This window comes from Copidosoma floridanum, unplaced genomic scaffold (genome assembly GCF_036245765.1).
Source record: "Copidosoma floridanum isolate Cflo_tuat_1 unplaced genomic scaffold, Cflo_Japanese_pri ptg000035l, whole genome shotgun sequence".
In the NCBI taxonomy this organism is placed as follows: Eukaryota; Metazoa; Arthropoda; class Insecta; order Hymenoptera; family Encyrtidae; genus Copidosoma; species Copidosoma floridanum.
The window spans coordinates 1,500,585-1,519,880 of NW_028321912.1; the positions used below are offsets into that span (position 1 = coordinate 1,500,585).

At 36.0% G+C, this 19,296-nt stretch overlaps 5 protein-coding genes across 7 annotated transcripts; 2 read left to right on the forward strand and 3 right to left on the reverse strand.

Moving 5' to 3' along the window:
* Positions 1-370: 370 nt before the first annotated feature.
* Positions 371-11,364, reverse strand: LOC106647430 (putative tubulin polyglutamylase TTLL9). Its single transcript, XM_089597753.1, has 5 exons — positions 11,179-11,364; positions 10,755-11,075; positions 10,311-10,473; positions 9,931-10,227; positions 371-774 (listed from the first exon to the last, which is right to left on the reverse strand). The coding sequence occupies exons 1-5, from the start codon at positions 11,362-11,364 to the stop codon at positions 371-373; spliced, it is 1,371 nt and encodes a 456-aa protein (XP_089453879.1).
* Positions 3,563-5,962, reverse strand: LOC149373184 (uncharacterized). Its single transcript, XM_089597682.1, has 3 exons — positions 5,872-5,962; positions 5,684-5,803; positions 3,563-5,615 (listed from the first exon to the last, which is right to left on the reverse strand). The coding sequence occupies exons 1-3, from the start codon at positions 5,926-5,928 to the stop codon at positions 4,650-4,652; spliced, it is 1,143 nt and encodes a 380-aa protein (XP_089453808.1). The 5' UTR covers positions 5,929-5,962; the 3' UTR covers positions 3,563-4,649.
* Positions 6,818-8,000, reverse strand: LOC149373185 (uncharacterized). Its single transcript, XM_089597736.1, has 4 exons — positions 7,741-8,000; positions 7,158-7,374; positions 7,015-7,088; positions 6,818-6,943 (listed from the first exon to the last, which is right to left on the reverse strand). The coding sequence occupies exons 1-4, from the start codon at positions 7,741-7,743 to the stop codon at positions 6,818-6,820; spliced, it is 420 nt and encodes a 139-aa protein (XP_089453862.1). The 5' UTR covers positions 7,744-8,000.
* Positions 11,365-13,353: 1,989 nt separating the features above from the next.
* On the forward strand, positions 13,354-14,152 carry LOC149373186 (uncharacterized). Its single transcript, XM_089597754.1, has 5 exons — positions 13,354-13,404; positions 13,541-13,622; positions 13,690-13,781; positions 13,860-13,962; positions 14,055-14,152. The coding sequence occupies exons 1-5, from the start codon at positions 13,354-13,356 to the stop codon at positions 14,150-14,152; spliced, it is 426 nt and encodes a 141-aa protein (XP_089453880.1).
* A 355-nt stretch (positions 14,153-14,507) lies between these two features.
* Positions 14,508-18,846, forward strand: SAK (polo like kinase SAK). Of its 3 annotated transcripts, none has more exons than XM_023392661.2 (13): positions 14,508-14,696; positions 14,827-14,922; positions 15,387-15,600; positions 15,677-15,789; positions 15,873-15,965; positions 16,047-16,325; positions 16,397-16,608; positions 16,690-16,937; positions 17,010-17,143; positions 17,216-17,521; positions 17,609-17,896; positions 17,972-18,160; positions 18,235-18,846. In XM_023392661.2, exons 1-13 carry the CDS (start codon positions 14,655-14,657, stop codon positions 18,412-18,414), a joined length of 2,394 nt encoding a protein of 797 aa, XP_023248429.2. In that variant the 5' UTR covers positions 14,508-14,654; the 3' UTR covers positions 18,415-18,846. The 3 variants fall into 3 exon arrangements, with proteins under 3 accessions (XP_023248429.2, XP_014219469.2, XP_089453770.1); XM_014363983.2 differs by having other exon boundaries at positions 16,690-16,933; positions 17,000-17,143; positions 17,609-17,899; XM_089597644.1 differs by having other exon boundaries at positions 16,690-16,933; positions 17,000-17,143.
* Positions 18,847-19,296: the final 450 nt, after the last annotated feature.

Genomic DNA, 19,296 nt, shown 5'->3' on the forward strand with positions numbered 1-19,296 from the left:
AAACTTATCCATTAAAAATACATGTGTGCACGTTTCTACGTAAAAGTCTCTTTCTTATATTGAACTTAATTACTCTATAAAATTATTTACTCAAAATTTTTTAATTTGACATACAAAAAAAAATCTCACTCCATACTTTTTCATTATTTTTTTGATTTGCTTGTTTTTTTTTTTTTGGCAATTTTTATCACTAGTGGGCGTGTTTACGGACGAGTAAAATGAGAAGCTGAACAAAAAACAGAACCTACATAAAAAAACTAAGATAGGATGACAAAGACTCAAGTGGAGTGAAGAGCATTTTATGTTTTTTATTACTTTTACCCATACAAGAAATTTCTCTGAATCCCGAGTTGATTTCCAACGATAAACCTCAACCACCACCACCCGGTACTTTGGTACCTCCAAGCCTCTCCCTCAACCGTTTGAGCTGGTCCGCGCGATCGTTATCGGCCCCGAGGAAGATGTTGAGCTCCCTGGGCTGGTCGGCCGACCAGACGGGCGCGTCGTCCCAGAGAAGGTCGAAGCCGCCAACGCGGGTCTCGCGGCCCGTGAGCAGCCTCTCCAGGTCCAGAACGCTGAGGAGGTCGTCGATGAGGTCGAACTTGAGACGGAAGTCGTCGGGATCGGTGGCGTTGAGCGACGGCGAGGCGTTTATCTCGAGCAGCCAGGGGCGCAGGTTCGCGTCCAGAAGTACGTCGTAGCCGTACAGCTCGAACGAGTTTTTGCTGGGGATTATCACGGACTGCACTGCCTGGAGGCTTGCCATTATTATGCCTGGAACGATTGGGATGCGGAGGGAAAGAAGATTAATCGTGGCTTGTACAGTGACAAATTACAAAGGAGAAATGGACTTTAAAATGATGTGTTTGAAGTATATGTAGTTGTTATTTTTGTTTTTTATAAAACACGTGAATAAGAATTTTAAGGGAAACCAAAGCTACGGTGTACGAAGTGGTTAACCAGTTCCATTAAACTGGACACTTCTTTTTGATGGAAAAACCCAATGAAGGACTGGACACTTTTTGATGGAAAACCCCAATGTAGGAAAGCTATATGAAATGAAAAAACTAATTGGCTGTCACAGATTTAACACGCTTACAAGTCTATTGAATCTGTGACAGAAATGTTTTACTCTCTACAGCCTTCTTGTATCAATCGTTAAAGAAAATTGCTTATTTTAATGTTAAATTAAATATTGTTTCGTTTTATAGAATAGGTGAGATAGTTTATGAAGCATCGATTTGGTTTTTCTTGAAATGTTTATCAAGACTACTGTAATGATTTTTATGAAAACAGAAATTTCGATTACACTTTTTGAACGTGTACTTTAGCACACTAACATTTTACACTGAAAGAGTATTAAATCCTTTGATGTTTTTCCGGATGAAAAACCTGTTCTGTGTAATTTTAATTGTGATTACACAGAGTAAAACGCAATTTTTACAGTGTTTTACAAAATTGAAAGTGATCGAATAGTTATTTTGCATCTTTTATAATTAGTTTGGATTTTGTTTAACAATTTACGAAATTTTTTTTTAATTTAATAATAATAACATTGAGCGGTACGTCTTGAAATTTAACAAAACCTATTTTATTATTTTAGCCTATTTTTCATTATTTACTGATTTTGCAATGGTCTATTTTACCAGGTATTAAAAAAATTCACAGAAAATTATTGGAGTTTCTTGTAATCGTATTCTCTAATAATCTTACGCAAAAATACGACTACAAACGTAAGAACTATTTTAATCATTTTAACTCATTTTTCATAATTTTTTGATTTTTCGGAGGTCGAAGGTAATTAACCAATAAAATGGATTTTAGAAAAATTAATTAAAGGTGACAAGTACAAGTATTTTTTATTTGAATGAATAAAAAAAAAGAGTTCTTCCAACGTTCATCGTCTAGAAACATAAAAATAATGATAGTCTGGCACGTCTATCTTTTGTTACTTATTAAAATCTGTAAATTTATTTTAAAAATTTTATGTTAAAAAAATTAAGTTTTACTTTTGACGTTTTTCTTGTAATCGTAAAAGTTATAGAATTACTAGGGTACTTGTGTTCTTATCACACACACGAAAGTAACTTTCGTACTTTTTTTCCCTACATCAATACTTTTTCTGGAAAAATTTTTTCAGCTCAAGGCTGAGAAATAAAAATAAACAAATCATTTTAGACTTTATTAAAAAAATTCATAGTACAGATGAAATTTCCGCTCGTAATCCAGTAACTCCAAAGGAGATGAAACGGACTCGAAGAAAATCGAATAAAGCGTGCTTTTATGGACGACTAAGTATATTATCACTTGAACGCGGACACACAAAGGCCTGAGAGTATATATATTTCCTCTAATAAAACCGAAACTATAAGCTCTCGACACAAAACGCCGAGGCCAAGCGAGACGCGAGCAATTGTCAAATTGGCGCGCAAATCGCGAAACTTGGGTCAAGAGACGAGGGGACCTCTTTCCTATTTTTCCATCTTCCGTTTCAACGGGCGCTCGACCTTGACGGGCTCGTTTGAACGAATCCACGAGTGTCCTCTTTGACGTTCGATTACGCGACTGTTTTGGATTAGTTGTGAACTTATTGCGACCTCGTTTTGTAATATTCATCCCAGTAGCTGTTTTTTTCTGCTTTGCAGCATGTACGACTTTTGTCGTGGCTCTGTGCTCCACATCGAAATGATTCAAGATTTTTTTTTTTTATGATATTTATTTCATTTACATAAAATGTATATCTACGTTTTACATAGAAGAAAAATTGTTTGAAATATCGAGATACATTTAGTGTTTTGTATAATTTTTTTACATTAACAATTGATCAGAAAAATACTTTTCATAAAAATATTATACATTACCAGACTTTTACCTTAAAAAGGTTAAAAGCTAAAGTACAGTAAAATCTTTACTTACATAAATTTCCATTCTCAAAACTCTGATTTATCGTCTGAGCTCGCACATCATTAAATTCAAAACGAGCGCGTTTTATAAAATTTCATTAAAATTTCACGTACGTAATACCTATATAGTATCTTTTCCTCGCTAATATTACTCGCATATGAGCGTGAATTTGAATTAAAAATCCAACTGTTTTTGTAGTACATTGCATTTTTTTTTTTTTTTTTTTTTTTAATTTTTCGTTTCATAAGACTTTAGTCTCATTGAAAGTTTTGGAGCTTGATAATTTTTTTTTATTTCGTACGAAATCGATGTATATTTACAATTTATTTTTTAACGCGATACACGTTGTGTCACGTCAAATAAAATTACACAATTACATCAAGTTTAAAAAAACCTTTTTATCAAAGCGGGTAATCGTAATAAAATATTTTTCAAAAAAAAAAAATTATAAAATAGCTCATCTTTAAAAAAAATACACCTTTGTTAAAAATAACTTCTATTCTGTCATCTATGAACAGTGTTTCGACGTGATTATGTTACATGACAGCATTGAATAATCACCACTTGATAAAGTAAGTTGTAGTTTTTTTTTTTTTTTAATAAAATATTTTTATATCAAAGAAATCATAATATAAAAATACGTTTTTTGTCTGGTTATATTATCCAACAAGAAAAAAAAACAAGTTATTCGGTCACTTGTTTGTAAGAAAAAAAATTATCCATCCTTAAGAAAATCAAGCCATCCCTACTGACAATGTAATTATAGTTTCCACATTAAATTAATCTTGAAATTCATTGCATTTTGCCACATAAATTTATCGAGGATTCCGTAGACTAGTGAAATGTAATCTATATTGTTTATACGTTCATCAACGGCTTATCCTCCTGAAAATGCCTACGCTATTAAATAATAATTTTTTTACAGCAACATACTTAGACTTGAGCATGATATGAAATATTTATCTTCAGTATGGCAGCGTAAAGACAAATAGACAAAGATATTTTGCCGTTGGCCATTTAAAAAAGGAGAACAGTTTCGAATAAAGCTTTTTATTCGATATATGTGATGGATTCAAGCTGAGATAACTTGGTTACATGATTTAAATAACGTATGTGGGTATTAATAAAAATGAACGTTTGTAAATCATTATCAAAATACAATTAAACTTATGATTTCATTGAACTACCTTCGGTAAAATGTAAAAGAAAAATGACGCAAATAACGTCATTATGTATAGGTTATGTACGTTCCACCGTATTTTTGTATATAGATAAAAATAGACATACTTACTATTGAATGGCATAAATTAAATAATCAAAAAATCGACACAATTATTTTGTACATTAAAAATCACTAATCCAAGTACGCATCAATAAAAAAAGTTATTAATAAGTACACAAAGCGCAACCAATCTGGTTGGTAACTTTAAAATTGTTTAAAAATTTTTGTAAAAATCGTACACAAACTGATGATACTCTAATACCTTTGAGTTTGCACGGAAATCTCAATAAATTTATATGGCAAAATAAGACCGATTCTAAGATACAATTTATGTTAGATCAATGAAGATCCCATGTCAGGAATCAATATATGGATTACATGCTGATTCTGTACAAAAACTGCATGGATATGATATGGAAATTCACAGTAGAGATCATATTACCCAAAGACACCACAATGCTTCAACGAAAGACATATCTTTGTTCTCAAAGTTCGTGTAAAAATTGCAAAACCCGGCGTGGCCTCAATACTCATCCTTGACCATAACCTCCTTTGACTTGAGCACCCGATCGCTACCACTACACTTCACTGTGCAACTCCAGACATGCGCTTGTCCCGCGTCCCCCATATCGCTCAGCCAGCACAGCTGCTCGGCACTCTTATATACACCACCATCCCTCATCCACGTGAACACCGGCCGGCATTCCTCGGTACAACTAGTAACAATACCAATACCCAGAACCCCGTGACAAACTCCCTGAATCTCATCAAGATCGTGGACAATTTCGTGTGCTTGGGGCGTTATTTTGGCCATGGGATACTGGGGGACCTTTTTGGCGCTGCTGTTGTCCTCGCCCTCGAGGCACACCTGCAACATAACCTCTCCGTCCTTCTCGATCCTGCTGACCGGGTTACCGTACTCGGGAGGCTCAAATTGCTCCAACGGGGGTCCATCCCCGAACTGTTGCTCCATCATGTAAGCGTGCAACTGTAGCTTGTCGCACTCGGTGTAGAGCACCTCGCACGAGTACTTGGAAACCCGGGCGTAATGGTAAAGCACGTGCACGTTGTCTTTTCTTTTATTTCGCGTCAAAACAAAGAGGTTGAGCTGATAGGGCGTGGTGCCGCGCAGGCTGCAGTAGTTCCAGATGTCGTCGCAACCAAACGAGTTGTTTGCGGCTGTTTGGTGCTTTTTGCCTGCTGTCCGGTATGGGACGAGCGCGAAATCGGTTATCACATGGCCGCCGAACAGGCCCAACTGGGCCTCATACTCGTTCTCGGGAATCTGGAACTCTTTGATGGCCGATTGGAGAATGTCAACGGCACTGTAGGCCCTCGATTCGTCAAGTTTGAGTCGCTTGACACCTCCTGGGGGCTTTTTCATTTTGGTGTAGCGCCTGTCCGACGGCTCCTTGTGCAACCAGCCGATTCTTAGGGTCTTTTGCTGACGCGAGCGCGAAGTTTGGGGCTTAACCTCCACGTCGCGAGTCTAAAAGCAGAGTTGAATGATTAGACAATTGATATCTGAGAATTAAGCCTCACATAAAATTCCATTACCGATTCTTCGTCTGTTGGACAATGAAGGTGTTCGTTGCTGTTGCCGTTAATACCGTTTTTCAACTGTAATGCGCCATCGGCTGAGTCTATCGATTTCGACTTTTCACGCGTGGTGCGTGTCTGAAATTGAGATTCGATTGTACTGTTTATTATTGACACTGATTTACAAATATTAAGCGTGTAATTACCGTTTTTTCGATCAAGCCGTTTTCAGTGTCCTTGCAGTGACCATTTTTGTTTGCCATCGGATCGATTGGTTTTGATTCTTCATTCACTGGTTTTGTCTAAATTAAAAAGGTGATAATCATACGGTTATACGAGGAAACAACTGAGAAACTATGTCATTACTGGAAAAATCAAAAAATCCATTACGTCCGTCAGGTAGATTACCATAAACAAAAACAGTTGGAGGTAGAGCGTGTTAAAGTTGCTCAAATGACTAAGTGACGTCATAAAGGTGTGGTAATCGGTTTGACGTGGCTTGGGCGATTTTCATCGGCTTGATCAAAACCTTTGAAATTCTGGAATTATGTAAATAAAATATGCCAAATTCATTTGCGATAAGAAAATACTTGGATCAACTACTTCATTTTTACGCAAACGGCTACTGAAAATTCACCAGTTAAACACCTACTTTTATGGACAGTGGTCACAAAATCGACTATATCTTCGGAAATCTTTGATTAACCTCAAACATTTAAAATAGTTCTTGTGTATTTTTTTTACAAAAAATCTATTAAATCCTTAAAAATATAGGGTTAACGACTTAACCTTAAAGAAAATCAGAAGAAAAGTATGAAATATTAATCTGGCTTGCCTCGCAATAGCTCCCAGTTTTCACAATTATAATTTCACGGTACTTTTTTGGCAATTTCTTGATCTTGTACTTTGGTTTTATCGAAATAACTATATTGAAAAATTTACAGTTGACAAGCGTTGATTTTTTAGTGGCCCTTATGGCACTCTACCCTAGGTACGGTACCAACCGCCAAGCCACCTTAATACATAATAATGTCACTTCAAACTTTGATGAGCTCTGTTTCCATCAGTTATTATTTGTGTCTGATGTATTTTTCGACAATCCAGCTGACCGATCGGATGGTAATGTTTTTTATGTTTTTTTCCAAGGAAATTTCAAAACAAACGTGGACTTACTGATTTCTCAATCGATCGTGAATCTTTTCTGTCATTGACGTCATCATTTTGCGGTAAACTTTCATCAGCATCTTCCAATTTCTCGCGTTCATTTACGTCTTGAACCTAGAGCATAATAGAGTGTGATGACAACAAGCATTGTGGGTTGTGCAAATGAAGAATCAAAGTAGACTTACCGTATCCTCGCAATTGTCATTCGTATCGTTTTGTTTTGGACCATTTTCCGTAGAATTTTTCGACTGTGATCTGTCTGCATGTAATAATTTATTACAATTTCTAAAAACGTTTTTTCATACTAGTTATAAAAATATTTACTTACTTTGGTCAATGTGTAAATAATACTCTTCAATTTCCGTTTTAATTAAAATTTCGTCGAAAGATACGGCCAAAGCGTGCATTTTTCCTTTTTCGTCCATGTAAGCTAAGCTTTCTGCATCCGGAAAATGTTTTTTCAACGAATGCACCGATAAATTACCGTTATCTTTAATTGGCAGTTCTGTTTTTTGCTCATTATGGCGCACAGTTATGTTAGTCATCTACAAAAAACATGTTCCTTTTACTATCGAAAAATGAAAGTGAAGAGAAACGCATTCATTTGAATAGAGCGCCAGTTTTTAATCAAATATCTATCTTACCGGTTAAGTATACGAGTTTCTTACAAATTTACATGTGCATTAAAATGTAGACTCATTAAATTAAATTTATAAAGACAAATACTTTTAAAACATATTAACACTACGTTACGCACACATAAAACTATAACTGTCACATAAACATTAATTTAACCAAAAAAAAAATTTGTTTCAACTAAAAGTTATCATATTAAATTATATTTCAATTATAGAAAACTACGTTAAGTTTTATTTTGCACTTTGTATTTGGTAATTAAAATTTTTCCTTACCATCGATCACAAGGTCCAACCAAAGCGTAATAACAACAAAATAACAAATCTTTGAAAAACTTTCAACGGTTAGTATATCACATGCACCACGTATATCACATTATGGCACGACACATTTATGGTAAAACTCCGAGTTATTAAGGCTAACAGCACTAATAAACTTCTTATAAATTAAAAAATAATGAAAGCCCTGTTTGTTGTCGTCAATCAGACGTTAGACACGTTTGTAGTCGCCATATTCGAATACATCAACTCATCTTTTGATAGATAAATACAAACCTACAGTTGTACACGTATGTTGACTTGGAAATAGCCATTAGCCAAAATTAAGATGCGCCATCTACAATAACTGACGGTGGAGAAACTAAGCGACTAAACAGACTACGTTGAACTCCCTTAGTAATATCTTTATAAGGATAAGTATACCCAACTGCCAATCCTACTGTGTACTCATTTATTGAAAGTCGATAAGAGAGTCGTCATGTACATAATCCTAAGATCACTGTTAAATGAAATAAAATTGGTTAAAAACGAGAGGTGCTAATAGGAACAAATATGGTTAAGTAGAAATATTTTAGCAATGTTGGTAGAAAAGAAGATACAAAAACGCAAACTTTACACAATTTTTTCAAATTCAAAGGCCAAGATGTTAAAAATTTTTTCAGTCTTACAAGAAACATTCATACCTAGTTAATGCTACTTTGGATAGTGTTACTCAGGCAAATTTTTTTGAGATACTTTGAAACAATTAAAAAATAATAACTGATAAAAAGAGTTATAGAAGTCTAGATTTGAGACTAGTAATTTAATAAAAAATATTATTTATTGTTATAAGTTATTATTATTTTTATTATTATTTTATTTTTATTATTGCTCCTATTATCATTAGTTTGTTATTATTTTTTTTGTATTATTATTTTTATAATTATTTTTACTGTTATTGTTATTATTATTATTATTATTATTATTATTATTATTATTATTATTATTGTTGTTCCTTTTTCGTCATAATTTGTCATTCTAGAAATAGAGGAAAACAGCAAATGGAAATAACTTATTTTTAATTATATCACTATCCGGTATTTGATTTTTGAAATCAAAACCCAAGAGTTATTAATAATTAATTTTATTGTATTGTATTATACGTCAGATAAAAAAATTAAAATTTTCGTGGGCACTTGTTGCACTAATCGATCTCGCGAATAAATAAAAAAATCACTAATAATAAGTATTAAGACGTTTCAATAATAACTTGTGACAGATAATTGCGAATAACTCGATTAGTTGTCTTAAGACCAGACTTTCTACACTGTATTTTCTTTTATTTTTAACTTATTGTTTCAAATAGTTATTACCAATTAATTAGAATTATTTTCACTTGAATGTGAAAGAAAAATTTTTATTATTTTTTTTAAAACATTTTTTAAAAATTGTTCAAAAATTCTTTAATTCCCCAGTTTTCATTGAGATTTTAATGTTTACTGAGGAATCTAACACAATTTCTTTGGTTTTTGTGTGAATTCTAGCAATATGCTGTACAGGATGCGTAGGCTCATATTTGGGGGAGATATATGTCCCTTTCGGATAAGAATATTACCCTTATGATAATACCAAACTACAGGAGTAAAGCTTGATGTCAATGATCATTACAAAATTTCATTCATAATTTTTTTAAACCACTTAAACCTTCAGTTTTGGTATTATTACGATAAGCAACTTCAATGGTAATTTTTATCATTAATATAGTAATCTTGCGCTTTTTACAACAAACATTTTTGTCTGTCTAAGTCTGCAGCTTAGACACCATGTCAGAAATGAGGCAGCTACACCGGGCTGTTCCGGACCAGGTTTTTCCTACGGGAGATTTCCCGGGGTTTTTCCTGATCCACATGACAATTGTCATGGGCTAATGCAGTTGTTAGGGCCTTCCCCCCTTCCAATCCCATCCCGATTCCTTCCCAATCCCAAGTGCCCTAAGTAGTGCCTCTACAAGAGAGCCAGACGTAAAGCACTATAATAAAAAAAAAAAAAAAAAAAAAGAAAAAAAAATATTTTTGTCACTGCGTTAGGAAGCCCACACTACATCGGTCACTTTCAATTGGAAAGAGTCATTCTGACGTCCAATGTTTTCTCATCCTCCGAAACGTGTACACATCAAATTTTCTCCAAAAACAATAAATAAATACGCACCTGCAATATTTCGCAGAAGCCGTTGGACAAGTTCACGGCCGTGCCGAGCAGTCAAATGGCTTCTCAGCCAATTGAGCGGCAACTTGCGGCCCAGGCTTTGCACTCCCTCGCCCTCGGACTTCCGAGCCTCAGTTTTTAATTGTATGGACATGTTGGTGAGATGAACTCGCCGCTCGTCTATGCGCTCGAGGCTGAACTGTTCGCTCGAGAGACGGGCGAAACCCTCCCGCGCCAGCCAGACCTTCAGAGGCTGAAACGACGTCACCAGTACGTAGATCCGCAGGTCAAACTTGCGTCCTGCAAAACATATTTTGTAGATTTCACTTTGTTTTTTCACAATAAAAGAAAAATAAAAATCATGCATGAGCAGTAAAGGTGACCTTCGAGCAGGTACGGGTTGTCGATGTACTTCTGGACAACGTACGTTGCTACCGGAACCGCGGGTACGGTGTCCATGTCCAAGGCGTCAGGCATCATTACGCACTCCTTTGTACGCCATTCTGTGAGGTCCTTGAGCCGCTGGAACAAAAATATGCCTCGGCCCTGCGAACCGAACAAACTTCGGATGATTAATTTGAATCATCTTGTTACGACCTGTAGTTTAGTCTGGACAAGTTTTTTCGGGGATTCACACAGAAACCCCTAAGCCAGAAGTACCGCTATACCCGAAACTTCATTCGCGAACCGTAAAGTTTGAAATTATACGACCAGCCAATAAGAAGACAGATTTGCAAACGTTATGTGTAATAAATTGAATGCCGGGCAATATATATTATTCTGTATGTATAAATTTGTAAAAAAAAAACCCTGGCCTCAAAACTTGCCTGTGATCCACCGGCCGGCTTGACTATCCAAGTGGTGCCTTGGCAGCGCCTGTGCTCCTCGACCAGCATCCTGTACTCGGCGGGAAGCTCGAAGCTCATGGGCATGGCGTTGCAGAGCTCGGCCTCGCGGCTCTTGTTGGCTTTAACGAGCAGTCGCCTGTAACGCCTCAGGTTGCGGTAAAGGTAATTCTTGCGCGTCAACTCGCAATGGTTGCGAAAGTGGGACACCCGTTGGTTGGCTTCGAGCTTCACCGGTCCGTCCAGGGCGAGCTTGAGCTCGCTCGTGTCGCACCACCAGATGTCCCAGGAGTTGTCCTTTGGCTCTTGAACCTGAGATATGTACTTATAGCGTGGCTTTTTTTTTCGATCATCAATTCACATATATATTTGGGTGGTAAGGAAAAAAAAAAGACTTTTTCCATACTCTCGTCCATCCTCGGGCTTGTAAGACTTTTAAGGGAGTTGGGGAGTAGTCGCAGCGAAACTTTATTTTCGACTTTCGACTGTTGCGCGTCTTTTTGCAGATAGCGGTAGGAGGTGACCCTTTGCTCATTTCATCGGGTTGTGCTGATGTTTCCGTGCATTTTTTTTTTTGTTTCCTCTTGTCCATTAAGTGTCCATCATACGATAGAAGGATGAAACTTAACACAGCACTATAGACACCAATCACACTTAATAACTTTGAAGCTTATGGATGAAGTTGGTGGCCACCTGAGGGGTATACATTTTTTAGGTTAAGTTGACTGGGATGAGAGCTCAGCGGGCTTTTAATTTCGTTAATCATAGTAATATTTAAACATTTATTTCTGCAATAATATTCACACTCACCAAGAGTATCGAATTAGCTTGAAAAATATTTTTCCAGCAAAACAGATGTGTTGGTTTTTTAATTTTATTAGAAATAAATGTTTTCATAGCTGTCTGTTTGATGTATTAAAAAAATGATTGAAAGAACTAATGATCGTAACTGTTGTATCTTACAACAATCACGTGTCAATATTTTGATAGCGTATTGTATTAATTGGAGTGAAGTTTACTTTGGAATATAACTGTATAAAAATTTTTGAATCTTAAGGATGAGTAGAAAATATCCATGAAAAAAAAAAAAAATTCTTATTGACTCAACTATTTATTTTATAGAAGCCATGTAGGTAACCAACGTTTTGAGTTGTGTGAACGTGAAATGAACATCCAAATAGAATTTCTTTTTTTACAATACATACAAAATATGTTCATTTTTGTGTACTATGATTTTTCCCACACTTTCCGTGAAAAGCATGTAAGAAATTTTGCGTATGAGTATACAATTTGTATTATTTAGAACAAAAAATTTTAATTCTAGCTTTAGGACTTTTAATTACAAATTTAAATTAGAATTTATGATTAAAGAATAATGAAGAAGAAAACGGCAAAAGAAAATTATTAAAATTATTGAAAGGAGAATTGGTTAAGGATAGTATGTAAAATGATAAGAAAATATATAGCTAAATCAGAGACCAACTCCAAAAGCGCGATAAAAATGGATAAAAAACAGAAAAGTGTATGTCTAATAAAATAGTGAAATATTCGTTCTCAATAAGTGTAATATTGTAAAAATTCTAATCTGTATAACCTTTCGTTCAAATAAGACTTCAAACTCAAAACATTTACTTAGAGGCGGGCAGACTAGATTATAATGAATTTAATAATAAATCTCTGAATTTTTAATTAGTAATTCATCCATGGAACAAATTATCCATTAATATTCCTATTAATATTTAAGTACTTTGTAATTATGGCTTTTCGGTATAATGATACACAATTACCTTCTTGTTTTTTAAATACTTATTTGTGAAACCGTAATACTTTTTTCTGAGTTTATTATAAATTTTAGAATCGCTGATTTCTGACCATTCATTACTTAATCCTTATTTTAAAAATTATGGGTATCTGGATTTAAATTATGTTCATAGAATAACTGAACTAAGGAATGAAAGAAACAAAAATTTTAATCGACAATGTTTTAATAATAATTCAAACATTTTTTTGTATCGATTACAATATTAAAACTAAAGGTGATTTGTAATAATATTTTTCATAAGTTGAATATATTAAAATAAAAATTTTTGATGAAAAAATGTAAGATATTAATTTTTAGTTCATTACTATGATTGACATACTATACAATAAAAAAATCTATTTCAATGTCATCATGAAAACAAATCACAGATAACCCTTTTTTAATTAAAATTCATCACAGCAGAAATGTAAACTGATTACATCAAATACTTGTATAACCGACATTTATTTTAAGATATTTATACCATAAAGTGCATCTCTTTTTTATTTTTAGGATGATTTTCTCAAGATGAGAAATACAAAATACAATTTTTATGATTAGTGAAACATGTGACGTGCATTATATTCACCCTGAGAATGAAAAAATACGTGTTGTTGCATCCATAGATTAGAAATGTAAAAAAATTCACTATCCATCTCTCGAGAAACATAGAAAACAACTCCGAAGTTCCAATCGAAAACAATCTTTGCGTTACATCGCATACATCGCAAACTAATTATTCTAAATTTCTCTGAGTTTATACAGTCTTAATTTTTTTAAATGAAACTTTTCATTGTTTTCGTCATATTCACGTGCTTACCAGCTGTTTTTGTAAGTAACTTTTTTTTTTTCAATCTAATTTTTCGTTGCAACTTTGTAGATGTCTCTGGACAACTGGTTTTAAGTATCAACTTTTCCATGCAAAATAGAGTACTTATGACAAAACGTTAAAAATTACTGTTGAAAGGGCTTCATTGTGTTGACATTGTTGGATCCCAGTTTGCACCAAAAAGAAGACGATTGCATCAAGGAGAGCGGAACAACTTACCGTGAGTAAAAATTTTTCTAAAATCCGAGTAAAAAATAAAAACTGTTGATTTTTTTACGTAAATGCAGCTGAAGTTGAAGCAATCAGACAAACTCGCGTCGTTCCCGAAAACGATAAAATGAAAGCATTCGCAAGATGTATGATGCAAAAGTTCAACGTGGCATGTAAAATAAACTCAGTGTCAGAAATAATTAATGGCTTACGCTGTGATTTATTTTTTTTTTTTTTTACACTTCAGGTAAACACCGACGGATCGGTTAACGAAGACGTGCGTTCTTACCGTATAGCTACCCATGGTCTGAGTGTATTTTGGGTAGTAGCCAAATATTGCAAGTCGCAAAGTTAGCTTATTGAAATATTACACATTTTTTTTAAAACTAATTTTATTTTATTAATATTTAAGGATGATTGAATGCTTATCTTAATTTTTCAGGAGGCACTGACAACAGCGACATGACTAGAAAAATCATGAACTGTTTTTTTAGCAGAGGTGAAATCGTCATGGGGTACGAGCGCAATCCACGAGCGTAGGCAACTTATTATTTATTTCGTTATTGCAAAGAGAAAATGTATTATCTGTTATTAAATAATTAATAGTAAAACCTATTCCTAGGCTTAAAAAAAGAATGTCACAATTGTTCTTTACTTATCGAGCAATCGAACGTTTCGACGCCTCTACAACATTCAAATCAAATGTAAAGCCCGCGCGCGCGGTTACAGCAACCACCATTTTCACCTGCGCAATTGCGCAGAAACCTACCGCGCGTCAAGCAGACGCTTTTAACGTATTTTCAGATTTTCTGCCACTTTCGTTTTCAGCATATATATATGTATATTCACTCTTGTGTCAAATTTATGATGTATACAGGACGTCTGGGCAGTTGGTTGTTTACGTTCGTGCACTCCAAAATATATCCAGGCAGAGTCAGTCCAGCCCTGCCTGGGCCATTATTAGATGAAGTAGTGTCAAAGTATATAGTTCGGATATACAAATTTTCAATGCTCAAGTAAACAAAGTCGTGGCTCACGAACGATGCCCGCCTTCTCCTCTGGCGGCTTTGGCGAGAATATCGAGGTTAGGTCGCTTTAGCTCAGTGCGCGCGCGTACAAATGTTGTTTTTTTTTTTTTTTTTTTTTTTTCATTTGAAATAATCTTGTAAATTAGTGTGAGTGTTTTTACTAAGTGTTTTGGATTGTTTATCCAGGAGTACCAGGTGCTGAACTTGCTGGGTAAAGGTGGTTTCGCCAGCGTCTACAAGGCGAAATGTCTGCGTACCGGTTTAGAGGTGGCGATCAAAATGGCAAGTGACGCTCCGTTTTATTTTTTTTATCAGGGCTTTGGGTCCCCTTTGTTGAGCTGTCAATATGATGATTTTATAATGAATCAAACACTTATTTGGCGGCATTGGTTATTTTTCATCTCAAAGACCATGCAGTACTTGATGCTATTATTTTTTTCTGTGCAGCCCAGTTACTGTTTGTTCAAAAAAAAAAAACGACTAAAGAAATCTGAATCTTTGATAACTTTTGATGATGCATTCACTAATTGCCTCACAATTTTAAATCATGAAAGTAATTTCAGTTACAGTAAATATGATTATGTAGATGAACATCAAATCGTTGCATTTGATGCTAATTTTCAAATAAACACAGTGATAATCGAGTCTAAGAGTTGAAACAAACTGATCTTGGGCCAGACTAAATTATGATTCATTGACTGACAGATATACATAATTATTTTTTAAATATTTTATGTTATATAAAGATCGACAAAAAGCTGATGCAAGCAGCAGGGATGGTGGGTAGAGTAAGGCAAGAGGTGGCAATTCATTCGCGTCTCAAGCATCCTGCAGTACTAGAACTTTATACATTTTTCGAGGATCAAAATTACGTTTACCTAGTTTTGGAATTGTGCCACAATGGTGAGCTTCAGCGTTACCTCAAAGAGCAAGGTTCCAGAACCCTTCCAGAATCGGAAGGTTTGTGTGATTGTTAATTGTTTTGTAGAGTAATTTCAACAGTAGTAAGAATTTAAAGGTAACTTATTCTTGTCAGCTGGACGCATCATTCAACAAGTGGTACAAGGTTTGTTGTACCTTCACTCGCATCAAATTCTTCATAGAGACATGTCACTGTCGAATTTATTATTAACGCGTGACATGCAAGTTGTAAGTCTTTTCCCTACACATTTCAAAGTATGGATTAAACATGAGAAAAAAAAAAATAACAACAAATTACTTTGATATTTTAGAAAATAGCAGACTTTGGACTTGCTACCCAATTATCTCGACCAGACGAAAAGCATTTGACGATGTGTGGCACGCCTAACTTCATTTCACCAGAAGTAAATCGATTCTTTCTGCTTGTATGATATTTAATGAAATGCCTTAGTCCAACACCAAGCAAAAAAATGATTTTCACACAGGTAGCTACAAGATCTTCGCATGGCTTAGAAGCTGATGTATGGGGATTAGGTTGCATGTTGTACACACTACTGGTTGGCAGGCCACCCTTTGACACGGACGCCGTTAAAAGCACCCTGACTCGCGTAGTAATGGCGGACTACGTGATGCCTTCGCATCTGTCTGAAAACGCCAAGGATCTCATTGATAGACTGCTTAAGAAGAATCCAAAGGATCGCATACGGTTACGCGACATAATCAAGCATCCGTTCATCACGTCTTTGGAAAAACATCGGCTAAACGTGGGGAAAAAAAAAATTTTTCATCCTTCAGCAAGCGATTCTTCATAATTTTAAGTCCTATTGATTTTTAGGAAAAAATTGGCTTTGCACGATTGTCAGGCGACAATATTGATTCGGGTCTAGGTCGAACCCTATCCTCGTGCGGTCGACCGCGGATGCGATCGCGGTCGGAAGAGCGGCCAAGCAACAGTATTCATATGATGAGCAATAATACTCGCGCCACCGTACTTAGTGAGCCTCTGATGGAGCTAAATTCCTCCACTCACGGCTCTCACCAATTCAGGTAAATAGCAATCGCCGAGAAACAAATTTCATCACATGCTTGCAGCAACGAATCAAAAAATAATTATCTGGATTGTCTCAGATACTCGGACCACCAGCAGTACCAAGAGGACTCGGTCCTCTCGGGCATCCCAGCACCTCCGCCACCTCGAAGCAGCCAAGTTCAGCTGTCGCACTACAGCGATCCGTCGACCAGTGGCAGCAGGCATCAGCGCAGAGATGTGGAAACAGAGGCATCAGTAGCGGCAGCCGAGGCCGCGGCGGTCGTTAGAGCTCGCAGCGGTCATCGACAAATCGAGGAAAACGAGCGCGACGAATCCGAAGGGGTCGGTCTCATTAATCTTACATTCATCCTATGTAACGTATCGGTTCTTCATTTTTTCAATTTTAAGGTTCAACCAGTTGAAAAATTAGAAGTGCCACCGTTATCGACACTAAGGCTTCAACCTACCCGTCATCCGACTAAAAACGCTGTTTTTACCATATCCAGCAACGGAGAGGTGTGCGTTGAATTTTTCAAAAGGAGAAACAACATTGTAAGCGCCTTCCTACGAGTAGCAATCGAAGAGCAAAGACAAAAAAAAAGCTGAAACAATTTCTTTCCACAGGATAGAATAATCGAGGTATGCAGGATATCGGGAGACGGTCTGCGCATCATTCTCTACAAGCCCAAAGAAGCCCTCGTCCCGGGCAAACAGCCGCCTCCTCTGCCCGAGCGCGGTGCCGACAGCATCTACTCGTACGAAAGCTTGCCGTCCAAGCACCACCGCAAGTACGAGTATGCCGCGCGCTTCATAAGTCTCGTGCGCGCCAAGACGCCCAAGATCACACTCTACACTAATCGCGCCAAGTGCTTCTTCATGGAGAACGGACCGCACCCCGACTGCGAGATACTGTTCTACGACGCTGTCAAAGTAATCATAGGACATGCATTCCTTCTTTTTTTTCCAATTTTTATTCATTACAAAACAAAGAATGATAATAACGCTCTGTCGATTTAGGTGATGCGCGTGAAGGACGTGGTGAAGATAATAAGTAAGTCAGGCGAGACCTACGTGGAGGGCGAGATACCAGCTGGGCTCGAGGAGTACTACGACCACTATGCCGACTGTTACAAGCGCTGTTTGCTGCTCGAGTCCTCGCTCGCGTCCCTCGAGACTGCGACGGGTAATCCGTTTTTCCCGGCGATCATCGGACGCAGGCCAACGGCACCCCTCGCCGATCAAATACCGATCACGCCTCCGCTCCAGGGCAAGGAAAACGTGTCGCGCGGCCCAAGTGTGCCTGCTGTGGTGAGTGTTTTTCATTAGCACGGGGAAAAGTTTATGCTCGTGGCTTCATTGGATTTGTATTTTTGTCTTCAGCAACTGCCTTCCTCGTTCGACGCGACTTGTTCTATGGTTTCGACCGTAAATTCACAGTCTAGGAAATCGAACTCCGTCAGAGTATCGCAAACGAAGGTGACGAAAATCAATGTGCCGGGTATCGGCACGGCAATCCAAACGCCGTCTGGTGATATACGGGTTGATTATAAGGACGGCTCGGTTCTCACGGTAGGTTTCTTTGAATGTTGAGGAAATTTGTTTTGTGATTTGTGGGATGATTGGTGATTTTTTGTTTTTCAAAGGTGACTCCAAAAAATAAGGGTGGAGGAATACTCTATGAGAGCCCGACCGGCAATGTGTTGCGGTTCAATAACGATCAGCATCACAACTCAGAGATGCCAATGGTCGTCAGGGACAAACTCTGCTATTTGCCGAAAATAGTGGAGCTTCTAGTGTCGCCGACGCCCAGGAGTATACGATAGCATTGGGAGAACAAAATTTTTAAACGTACACTTTAAGAGTATTTTGTAAGATGTGCATACGCGATAGCGTTACGGGAAACAGTAGAGCGACGAGGCAATCTTTTTTGTATTTTTCTACCACTGAATTAATTTTTATGTACCATGACTTTAATAGTATTTTAGCAATGATAATTATTATGTAAACGTATAATATATATATATTTTTATTTTTGATAAGTAGCATAAAACAAATAATAAAACCATGAGCTTTTTTACAAAAGTGTCGAAAAGTTTCGTGAATGTGTTTCATAGCGTGTAAGAACAACTTCTCAAAGAATTCGATTATCATAGGTTTGTACATAAGTAAAAGGTAAAGTTTTGATTTAATAAAATTTGTGTCAAATAAATATTATTCTTTACAGTTTTTTAAATCAATAAATAGTATTTTATAATAATTTTACTTGAATCGATTCATGTCTGCTGCTCAAAAACGGATGTATAAAATAAAAAAAATATTTCGTTTCAAAAGAAAATCATACATACTATTTTAAACCAAAGCTCCACACAATGTAAAACTCAATCCATTTGTTTAAAAAATTCTGGTATTGGATATTGTATGTTGAATTGGGGTTGGAAAAAAATTTTTTTTAGAATTGTAAATTTCCTAAACTTGAACTTTAAATGTTAGAGATGTTTTCATAAAATTTAGACAGTCAAATTAATTATGTAGTAGACTCTTAATTGAATAATTACTCATTGAGTTCATCTTTTTTTTTAGTATTTTAAATTTTTTGTAATCTTGAGAATGTCTTTAAAACCTCTGAAAGATACCTGCAACAAGTTGCAAGATGAAAAGATAATCTCAAAGATTATAGGTTTGAAATTAGAGGTATTCTCTACATA